The sequence below is a fragment of the Buceros rhinoceros genome, unplaced genomic scaffold, assembly GCF_000710305.1.
Source record: "Buceros rhinoceros silvestris isolate BGI_N320 unplaced genomic scaffold, ASM71030v1 scaffold26221, whole genome shotgun sequence".
Taxonomy (NCBI): Eukaryota; Metazoa; Chordata; class Aves; order Bucerotiformes; family Bucerotidae; genus Buceros; species Buceros rhinoceros.
The window spans coordinates 1-11,476 of record NW_010396331.1 but is presented as its reverse complement, the minus strand read 5'-3'; the positions used below and the strand labels follow the sequence as shown (position 1 = coordinate 11,476).

The 11,476-nt window shown below is 46.9% G+C and overlaps 1 protein-coding gene across 1 annotated transcript; it reads left to right on the top strand.

The window, feature by feature from the left end:
- Window positions 1-344: 344 nt before the first annotated feature.
- Window positions 345-4,827, top strand: DRAXIN (dorsal inhibitory axon guidance protein). The gene is made up of 6 exons (XM_010145883.1): window positions 345-804; window positions 1,422-1,609; window positions 2,153-2,264; window positions 2,608-2,697; window positions 2,927-3,016; window positions 4,715-4,827. The coding sequence occupies exons 1-6, from the start codon at window positions 345-347 to the stop codon at window positions 4,825-4,827; spliced, it is 1,053 nt and encodes a 350-aa protein (XP_010144185.1).
- The last annotated feature ends 6,649 nt before the right edge of the window (window positions 4,828-11,476 follow it).

Below are 11,476 nucleotides of genomic sequence, written 5' to 3'. Positions count from 1 at the left end.
CCGTGACCCACCCCCCCCAGCCCCTCAGATGGCTGGCTGTGAATGGGAGGGTAGGGGGGCTAGTGAGGAATCAAAGGGAAATGTCCTGCTGATTGATGGTCCTCATTTACACATGAAACTGGGACCTCTCAGCCCCGCAGGCCCTGCACGGGTGTCTCAGCTGCTGCGAGCCTGGTAGCGGAGGAGGAAACCAAGGAAGGAAAAACTCACTTCCAGCTCTGGACATCATAACTGTTTTAATCCAAGTGTCCTAGGTCTGAACCTTGCTTGCCTTCACGGTTCCTAGAAGTTGCTTGCTGCTTTTTTCTTTTTTTAATTGCAGGTGAGGCAGAGCACCCAGGATTATGGCAACTTCTTCCACCTTTTTCTTTCCATTCCTTTTCCTGTGCATGCTGGTTCTTTTTGATATCAGTCTTGCAGCCTCCCTGGATCCTGTCATAAAGCTCAAAAATGACCCAGAGAACAACAACCACCTTCAAAAAAAAGAGGCGTGGGTGCAACAGCCCAGAAGTGGGCACCACCACAAACATGGCTTGGCCAAGAAGGAGAGGGTCCATGCCATGCCTTCCAGAGGGCAGCCGGCTGGGGAAGAGGCCCTCAGAACGGGTAGTGGAGCCCCAGCCATGGAAGAGATGGCAGCAGAGGGACAGCCAGCAGCCCTGAAGCAGAATAAGGATGTTTTCCTGGGTTTTCAGTTCCCATATCCTGAGCGAGAGAACCAGTCCCCTGGGTCTGAGAGAGGAAAGAAGCAAAACCGAGAGCATCGGCGACACAGCCGCAGGGACAGACTGAAACACCACAGAGGTATTTGAGCTCAAAGGAAGCTGAGGCTGTTGGGTCGTTGGGAATGAGTGTCACTTGGGTGAGTGTGAGAAGATGCAGCTGTGGTTGAGCCACATGGGTGTGTGGAGGGTGTGGGATGTGTGCTTGCTCTGGGGAGAAATCTGCCAAACAAAAGAGGCACAAGAAAAAAGGGGGACTCCAGAACCAGAGGTTTTTGCTGCTGACAACAATTTTGTGAAAATGACCTGGTTTGCCTTACAGGGGAGCTCTGGAAGTTCCTAGGACTTGAGGGATTGTTTTGGGGTGGCCTGCTTTGGTATCTTTCCTTTTTAGCAAATGGTTCAAATTGTGAACAAACATGTCCAAGCAAGTGCTCAATCTCTCCACTGACTTTGAAACATGACCAGAACTAAAAATAATACAAAGGGGGTAAAAATCGAGATGCATATACTCTGGACCTGTTCTATCATTTTAATTTAATAGCACATGACTGTTTTACACTGGTCTAAAGAGCAGCTCAGGGTGATAGAACACTGGCCAGTGGCTGGATGAAATCTGAATTCCTTTGACTCAAATCTACAGCACACAATGAAGTGGGATGAGAAAGCTAATGCTACTGTACCTGTGGTCCTCTGCAGGGAAGATGTCTGATGCTGGGCCAAGCGCCCTGTACAAGAAACCTGAAATCTTTGAAGAACAGTTTCAAAACCTCCAAGCAGAGGAAGCTACAAGTCTGACTCCCACCATGCTTCTCATCACTGCACTGGAACTAGCCACTTCCACGGAAGAACCTCCTGTTCTTCCAGCCACATCACCACGGTCACAGGTAAAGAGACAACTGGTGACTGCACTGTACTTCTGCTGCAGACAGAAGTGGATGAGGTCCAGTTTCCTTCCCCACCCCCCATCTCCCCACCCCAGCCAGAGGTAAGTGCTTGCTTAACACCAAAGCCCTCCCTCAAAGCAGCTCTCTGTCTTGGAGACATCTAGACATCTCTTCTTCATAAACAGTTCCTTTTGTTGCATCTCCTCCCCACCCCACCTCTCCATAGCTAGCCATCTTCACTCAGCTTCAAGAGGCAGTGGGAGCGGAGCGCTTGGCTGAAGAGGCAGCATGTCCTAATGCTCCTTGCTTGCCTTTTGCCCTCACACAGAAGCAGCAGAAACTTCCCTCTTGGTTTCAACTGCAACACGGGGAAGCTCTTCCCTTTTGAGAAGCCAACAGTCCTCAGTGGACAAGAGAGGAGTGGAGGGAGCAGGGATCACAAAGCCTTTTTTAAGGCATAAAAGCACCAGGAAAATTTGCAAAGACTTCAGCATCACTACAGAAACATAATTTGTTGTCTCTTTGGTTTCTTGTGGTTTGCAGGCCCGCCTCAAGCAAGATGGGGATGTGATGCCCACCCTAGATATGGCACTCTTTGACTGGACAGATTATGAGGATCTCAAACCAGAAATGTGGCCATCTGCTAAAAAGAAAGGTGCTAAATCTCCAAGTCCTCTTTCCCAAAAGTCATACTGTAAGACTTGTCCCATGGTTAGTGTTCACAGATTTGAGATCATAGTGGTGGGGAGAGAGAGAAAAAGCATAATGCTGGTTGTGTTTTGTGCTCAGTTACAGAATGTTTCTCATTTTGGATGCATAGTTTGAGGGCAGAGATAAAATGATTGATGGAGGGTTGAGAAATAGGGATGAGATTAGACTATGAAGGTTTAGAGTTCAAACTCTTGAAAGTTGAGGCTGGTTTTACCCTGGAACAGTAAATACACAATAAAAACAGTAGCATGAAATTTTCTATCAGCATCTGTTTTTTTTTTCCATAGAGAAACGCCGTAGTAAGGGCCCCAACGGTGGAAATGAAACGGTGACGGCTGAAGGAGAGCCCTGTGATCATCACCTTGACTGCCTCCCAGGTCAGGATCAGCTTGGTAGAGTCATGTCTCTGAACTTGACATTGACTGAAATCCAGCCCAGGTTCCCACACAAGCGTCCTGATTTTTAACACTGATAGCAAGTGGTGTGCAGAGGGAAGGGCAGAGGCCCTCTAGGTGTGTTCTGTACCATGGAGCCGTCATGGGTGTCAGCAGCCCTACAAGGGAGCGGGATAAATGAGCTGTGCTGACCCTTGTTCATGTGTTGCAGGCTCTTGCTGTGACTTGCGTGAACACCTCTGCAAACCACACAATCGAGGCCTTAACAACAAATGTTACGATGACTGTATGTGCACTGAAGGTGAGTGCCTGATATGGCTTTCCTGAAGTAATTTCAACAAAACGTGTAGCAATTTAGTAGGTTTTGGCAGGACACAGGTTTTTGTTTCTTAAAGCTATTTCTGAAGAATCCACAGCAGCCCTCCGTAGACAGTTGTGTGGCGAAGATGTTGAGAGGCACTCTTCTAGTCTGAATGTGTTAAGGACCAGCTCTAGGAACCAGATCTTGTCTGCCAGAACAAAATTCTGGTTGCCAAATGTAGTGACCTGTGTTAGGTACCTAGGTTAGTGACTTTGACCAGGCCATTCACCTACCCAGTTAACTGGACTGCTTTCCTGGAGCTGCAGTGTTAAACGACAGTCTTCACCTTGGGTGTAGTGTGCAACATGAAGGTCCTAATCGGAGACAATGTTCTGATAGATTAGCCTAGAAAAGTATTTCTGCAAGCCTAACGAGGACTGCCCCTGGCCCTGCTTTATACTTAAGCTAGTTATAAATTGATGCCAAATGTGCAGCCTCTGTAGATTAAAAAGATCCCCAGAGATGTAGGGCCCAGATAAGATAGACAAGACACTTAGATAAGAGCAGAGCTCTGATCTTGTGTGCTGTCCTTCTGGGAGGCCAGCCTGCCCTTGGGGAATAGGTAATGAGGGGCAGAAACCCAACTTCAAGGTAGGCTTCTCACCACAGCCCAGGGACATGCACTCCAACAGGCTGCTCAGCGACCTGTGCCATTGTCTGGGTCTCCCTGGACAAGGACTCAAGGACAGTTTATGGGCTGCCTTATTTTAAAAACTATAATCCCTCAGCCTGCCCTGCTCTGAGATGCTGGCACTGTTGCTACCTGCTGCCTGCTCTGGAAGTAAGAAGAGTTGCAGTTTCTAGGATGATCAAATCCAGTCCTGCCAACCATACAGACCAAATCCTGGACTACTTAAAGTCAAGACTTTTGTGAGAATTATTTACACATAGGCTGTGCCCTGTCTGGCCCAACTAACTACACATTCTGGTGTACAGTCAGACAATAGACACCAGAAGATAAATCTATCCATCCTAGAAACCGATGAGGTACACTGACCAGAGGCTCCCATTGCTTTCTGCTACCATGGGATAATATGTACTGATGGTTTTTACAAATAAAATGCCTCTCCCCACCCCCCTTCCCCCTCCCTTAGTATTCATCAACACTATAAAAGAGAAACTGAAGATCAGCAGTGAGCTTTGGATCAGACCTCCCAGTAATAAGGCTTCAAAGTCTATTCCCTCCTCTCCTGAAGCTTCAGGGAAATAAATAGCAAGGGGAGCTCCCTAGCCATTGCTGCTGCACATTAAGCCTATAGTAATTTCCCAATGGAGAGATCACTTAGACAGTAATGGGAAGTAATAGGGGGAAATCAAGCAGTGCTTCCATAAAAGCATTGGAAACAATTAGGATAATTCATTGGTATTTCAGGAAGCCAGTGACACCTTCTGCTGGAGTCAATGAATCCCAAACCAGAACAGTGAGCCAAACAGAATAGCAGGGCCCAGAAAGCAACACGCCCCGCCCATGTGAGGCATTTCTCTGCCACCTCGGCTGACACAGCCTGGGCTTCCAGCCCTGGGACTGACCCCACTGCAGCAAACTGTCATGAACTGAGGCCAAAAGCGAACTGTTTGATGCTACGGCTGTAGTGAGCCCTGGTCCCTCCTGCTCACTTATGTGTGTCTGTTCTGCAGGGCTACGCTGTTACGCCAAATTCCATCGGAATCGAAGAGTGACCCGGAGGAAAGGGCGCTGTGTGGAGCCTGAATCAGCCAATGGAGAGCAGGGATCATTCATTAATGTTTAGAAGGTTGGGACTTCTGCCTGGATAGTCAGGAGCTGGGGTCAAACTGTTTATACCTAGCAATGGGAATTAGAGGGGAAAAAGTCAGGCAAATGACTGAAGCTGCAGGCTCTGAACATGCCAGGTTCCAGAAAGAAGCTCGTGTCCATTATAAATAGAGTGGCCTCAGCCTTTTCCATACCAGGGCTGCATTCCTTCTCCCCTCCCTCAGCACATTCCTGCCGTTGAGCTGGGTTCCCCTCTCCCAGTTAGTAAGAGATGATCAAGACTACCATTCTGATGGTTTTGACAGGAAAAGGCTCTGCAGTTTCAACTCCTCCTCTCAACAGAGGCAAGGTATGAAAGATCCTTCAGGTCAAAGAGGTCATGAGCTTAAACTTTACCCCTTAACTATTGCTTGAGAAGTAAGCTAGATCCTCCTTAGGTATCAGAGGTTTCTAGAGGATAGGAAGCTTGTCATTTCAGGTGGAATCAAAGATGGGAAACATCACCATGAAGCTGGCTGCCTAGGTGAGAGTGGACCCTCTGACAAAACTCTTGCTCTCTGCCTTGTTCAGTGCTACAGATAGATATTCCCTAGCTCTTACACACTACCACTTCTTACCTGTCTTCTTAGGGACCATCCAGTCCTACTCCTTCCTTTTAACTACGTGGTTTCCACAAGGATGTGGCAAGGATCCCAGCCTGCAGCTCTCACTCATTTAGTTATCCTGCCAAGTCTGTTATTTTTAATGATTATTTTTAGGAGCTTTCTGGGGAAGTGATAGTTTTCCTAGTAAGCCAAAAATAAAGTTTTTGGTAACAGGAGATAGGGACAAGCTGTTCCATTGTAGTAAATCCTGTGACATGTTGCATGTGTGTTTCCATGACATGTAAATAAAGAAATGATAGATATCCTTCGTGCCACTCTTCTGCTTCTTTGACAGCACCTTTGACAGGATGTGGCAGGAGCCAGAAAGGTCCATAAGGGAGCTGGCCTGCAGGTAGCACTGGTGACTTCAGGTAATCACTCAGAGCAATCGCGCTGCTTGGTAGAAAAATTTCTCTACCCAAACTGGGGATTCAAGCTTCCCTGTGTCCTCACTCAAATCACAGCTGTCAGGTTCTGCCTGGTGCAGCCATCGGATTTTTAAACCTTCTTTATATTCCTACTTAGCTACTTACTTCAGTGCTGTATTGGAGCAACACATGCTACCTACATTAAACAGGAGCAATGCTGGTTGGTGAAGATGTCCTTTTGTACTGCTAACACACCAAAACCCTGGCTTCTGGTGGAAGACAGTTCAGAAGCCTTTTATAGTTAAGAACCTGGAGATGTACAGCACTTTTTGTAGGAATAGAAATATTAATCCTGGTGCCATGGTCAGAATCCTCTTTATGCTGCTTCCCTAAAGCCCCCGGTCTACCACTGATGCAGGCAAATCTCCATTTTGCATCTCCTGTTTCTGTGGTAGCGTCACTTGGCATTGTGTATTCACTCAAATGCTGCTAGCTTAATAGTTTACGCCTCTACTATGATGATGCCCAGTCATGACTGCAGAGGCATGCTCTGAATGCAGCATTAGCTCCGACCCGCAGCCACCTGCACTGCCAGGAGGTACACTGGAGGAGGAACCGGTGAAGGAGCAGTTAGGCAAAACCTGCCACTCGGTTGGATGTAGCTGTTTAGATTTCTGCTTCCAGCATTAGAGCCTTAGGCCAAAAGGCAGGAGTAAAGATGGGTGGTCTGGCTCCAGCTCTATGCTGCTGCAGCAAGGATGCATTTGTGAACCCAGAGAGAGAAATGCAGCCCCTCCCTCAGCCCAGATGCAGAATAGTGGGTGGTGCTGCCTGTGCTATTGTCAGTGGAAGCATAAAGGGAAAAAAGCCTAAATTGATCACAGTCGGTTGCAAGCTCTTAAACCCTGGTCTGTGTGACACCGATGAGAACCAGCCACTATCAAAGCCAGGTTTGATCCCACACTGCCTTCCAATACCAGAGCCAAGATCTGGTTGGAACAGTGCAATTGAAAGTAGGACATTTTGCAGGGGTCTTTATCCTTGGTGATGCAGGTATTCATGCCCCATACATCACACACAGAATCGTTATAGGATCCTGGGCACTGTTTTGGGCAAGACTGTGCTGCAAATCAGGTGAAATACAAGCAGGCTTAAACAGCAAGTCTGAATTTTAAGCCAGAGCTTTTAGACTTCAAAAGGAGCCTTGCTTCTTCAGCTCTTGCTTTTTCAGCTTTCGGTCTGCTATTAACTCTGAGAATAAAGAACAGATTATTCTTAATTGGCGGGATTAGTTAAATGTGTAAGGCCAGTGAAAATTTAATGAATTATTATCAAGCCACAGAATTACTGGATTGATTGCTCACATTGGAGTTTCAGAAAGAGATCCCATGTCCAACACTCATTCCCTCTAAATCAAGCTGTGGTGCTGCAGAGGTGAAGCAGAATGTGTTGGGAGCGGCACAGGCACATACTGCACAGCCACAGCAGCGTGAAAGAACCAGACACCCTGATTTATGAATCAGCCAGATCAACTACTGACTTTGCAATTGCAGTGCAAAGGAAAGCTACTGAGCAAATAACATGCCAAGGCGTGGAATGCAAGACCAGCCTGTGATACAAAAGCCCAGGGCAACATTTGTGCAAGTCCAACCCACTTCTGAGAGTAGCAGCTTTTTAGTGCCGCTCTGTGCTGTCTCAAGGGCATGACAGCAGCTGCAGAGCGATAATATCACTGAGTTACACTTAGCAACTTTCCCCTTCCTTCCTGGTATCTCCCAGTCACAGTGCAGTCAGTGACAGTTCTGCCTTTGGGGGCATTAGGTCTGAACGAGAGAGAGGGAGACAAACATCAAAGAAGTCTTCATTCATATGTTCTTCTCAACTAATTGAGAAACTCAAATCAAGAATTCACACAAGCTCAGCTTCTCTACTGCCCCCACAGAGTTTAAGCCAGAGCTCTTGCAAGATTTTTCCTACTGTCTTCAAAGTACTTTGGGTCAGACCCAAACGAGCCGTAACAGGGCTCTGTACAATAATTTTTAGAGTTAATTGCAAGTCATGCATGCAAGAAAGGTGAGTGACAGAGTCCCACCCAAACTCTTGCTCTACAGCTCCTGCTGCTAGCAGCCTCACAAATGAGTCCAAGGAGTATACATCATTTTAAACCACTTCTCCAAGGGTGAGAATCATTACACATGGAAGACAGAGGACAGCGTGCTGATTTGACATAATCATCTCAGCAGCTGCCTGCTCTGTAAATGCTGTTGAATCTCGGGGATGTGGCTGGCAGTTGCCAAACGATGACTGCAAGAGACAAGGCATGGAAGCACAAATTAAAACACTGGGGAATTATTCTGTCTCAGGTCTCTAATAGTCTGCATTTATTTTACCTTGGGGGTGTTTTATGGAAACCCTCTCTCCTCCCTCTCCTCCCCCACCCCCCAGTAATTACCCTGTTTTCAAGCCACAATGTGTGAAAGTGCTTCCATTTCAAACCCATGCTATACCAAATTGTTCCAGGCCGTACCAGTCACTCTCTGCTATATAAAGCCTGGGAAAAGCATTGGTTTCTTTTTTTTTTATCAGAAAAGAATGAGGGCTGTTGTTTTCTTGGAATGTTCTGAATGATCATGTGTACCCCACGAGCCCATTTCTGGTACATCAGTTCATTTTCTAGAGCGCCAGTGAACCTTGACAAGTAGTCCCTCAATTATATCTCAAAGCTCGTTAGATTTTAGAAAAACAGAGGAGCAGTTCTTCCTTGCTGAGATCGGAACAGACTTTCAAGTGTGCTTGTCAAGATACCACATTAGTGTACCCCTCTCTGCTCCCCAAATCATCTTGCTGTAGACTGTTTTGCAGTGAAGTGGCAGGAGGAGGCTCCCCACCAGCATTAAAAAACGCCTTCAGTTTCTCCTCCAATCCAAATAAGGTTCAGCTTGCTCATTTCCCATGGGAATTTAAAAGGGAGTCTGTAGAGCCAGGACAACTTCTCGATGCCCTTCCTCACTGCTTATTCAGAAAGGCTCTACTGATAATATATGCATTTGTGCTGAGCTGATGCCTTCACTGCTCTCAGCTCCACAGCCAGGGGCACAACTCAAAGACACTGGTGTCAGCTGCATTCCTTAGTTACCTTCAGACTAGACCTCAACTGAGGGATGAGAAGGGCAGCACTATGGGGGATGAGCTTGTCTCCATCCCCACAGGCTAGATAAGGACAGCAGGAGCAATTGTATTAGCTTCTCTACCTCCCCACGGAACCGCTATCGCCTTACCCACCAAAGGTAGAGCGTCCAGAAAACACAAAGAAAAATGTTTCTGCCTTATTAGCCTCACTTTTATGCTGTCGGGGAGGGAGCCAGCTGTGTATTAGGTTTTTACACAGTCTGCACAAGACATACCACCAATTTATTTGATATAAAGCAGCTAATTTCCGGATATTAGTTGCAGTGAGCTGAACTCACCTGGAGCAGTCTTCTAGTCAGGCAAATCTCTGCATCCTGTGTCTTGTCTCCTGGGTCATCCGCTTCTCCCTGCAGGTCTTCTTTAACTTGCTGCTTATCTTTCTCACCATGTTTATATTGCTTTGAGTTATCAAGCCTAGGGAAGGGAACAGAGACAGCAGGTTACACAGAGAGGCAATTTACAAGGTACACGCAAAGCAAAGCAGAGATAAAAAACAACCAAGCCCCCAGATCACATAGGTGTGAGAGACGTGCAAATGCATAATGTCTATCATAGCTCTCATTGTTTTCATATCCATGAGATCATTAAGACATTTCTAAGCCCCTTGAGTCCACGACATGCAAGCCCAGGATGTAATAAGCAGGGCTGAATTAATTGCACGATACATTGATGAACAAAATGAAGTAAAGTGCTTTTATTTTACAAGGGAAAATGAATGCTTTGCATTAAACAGCAGCAGTCACATCAATCCAAATTATGGCTCATGCTGCATAAATGATAATGAGACTCTGTCTCACTCTGAGTGAGAATGCTGGAAGGAGCAAAGACACCCACATACAGCTGCATCCAGACAGTGCTTATATTTAAACCGGGGCAGTGGAATTTATAACAAATAGTGCTCCTTGGTAGATACCTACCCTGGTGGAAGGGCATCCCTACTGCACTTTGCATCCAAACACTGAGCCAGCAATACAGCTATTCAAAGTCACTTTATCTTTCCTCCCACCCCTGGTGTCACATCCTTTTTTTTTCCTTTTTTTGCCATTTAAGCTAAAGTCCAGTCCTTGCCATTACTGGGACCCATAGCATTGATTCCATTTAATGCCACTATTGCTGTGACTAGAGGCAGGGTTTCCCTGAAAGACACAGAAATGGAAATGAAGTCACAGCCGATGTGTCACGTGGCACTCGATGAGTTATATCTCAGTCCTTCATCTGGTGAGATGGCACATTCAGACATTCTTGGGGAGGACTTTCACAGTTTTTTTGTTTTTTTTTTCACTGCTCTTCTGAGCTCTGCAGCCAGCCAGTTTCGTGCTGCTGTTTCCTCTGGTTAGCGTTTTCTAGATTGTTTCATTTTGGCATTTAATACTTTGCCCTGGGAGATACTCAAGTGTGCTGTGTATTAGCAGTCAATAGCATTCAGGGTGCAGTGAAGGACAGGCTACACAGAGCTATGTTGGTGGCTGGTTTGGCAATGTCTCTGTGTAGGTTCGGCACTGCACGATTCCCATGCATAACCTTGCACTGCTCTGCTTGAACTGGAAATGAGACCGAAGGATGACTCGCATTTCTGCATTCAGCTTCTGCAATGAACGGGCTCCTTGCTCACTCCTTAGAGACCCCATCTTTTCTGTATGAATAAATGATGAAAGAAAGCAACCGACCCAGTAAAATACTGCAGTCTTACCCTACAGACAGGTAAAGCTTACACTGGGCAAGGAAGGAAGGGTTTGAGAGGGCTCATCCTGACATCTAGGTTCTGTTAGTTCATTGCCATAGCTGAGGAGAAGTCTGCTGCTATGAACCGGACAGGAAATGGTAAGTTATGGCTGTACTGTCTGGGGTTGGGTTGACCACTTACAAACTTCCCTAGCTCTAAAATAGGACTTTTCTTTCAGAATGAGATTTGCACCAGGCTTTTAGGCAAAGAGTTCAGTCTTCTAGTTCTGCAGAAAAATCTAGGGCCGAAGGAAGGAACTGAGAATGTGCCAGCCGTGGCAGAGACTCCAGTGCTCAACCCCAAAGACTGACCTGAACTCGACTCGGTTATTGTGTGACACAGCTGAGCACAGGGAGCACCTTGCAATTGCTTTGTTATGGGCGTTTATCAAGAATCTCTTTCATTCCCCACCTTGTCACAGTATTGATGTGTGCACAAAAGCCTTCTCTTCCTCCAGAAAGCTGACAGGTCCAGTACACGCATGAGCCTTCCTGGACACTGACCACAGTCCAAGAATACCGCCAGACCTCCCCTCAGCCACAGCACACGTGTAGGCAGCAGGAAGAACCGCTTGGCTGGGTGTTTGGAGCCAGCAAACTCATCCCAGCACTCTTTTCACCTAGTGGTGGCTTTCGTTGAGGGCACAGGTGCTGTGCAGTACAGTACACACCACGCAGCCAGAGCAGACGGACCACAGCCCCGCCCTGGAACAGCGCTGACCAGACATCACCCATCGCCCCC

Coding starts and splice junctions, on each gene's coding strand:
- DRAXIN (XM_010145883.1), top strand. CDS start 345: ATGGCAACTTCTTCCACCTTTTTCTTTCCATTCCTTTTCCTGTGCATG. Junction 805..1,421: donor CAGACTGAAACACCACAGAG/GTATTTGAGCTC, acceptor GGTCCTCTGCAG/GGAAGATGTCTGATGCTGGG. Junction 2,698..2,926: donor TCACCTTGACTGCCTCCCAG/GTCAGGATCAGC, acceptor CATGTGTTGCAG/GCTCTTGCTGTGACTTGCGT.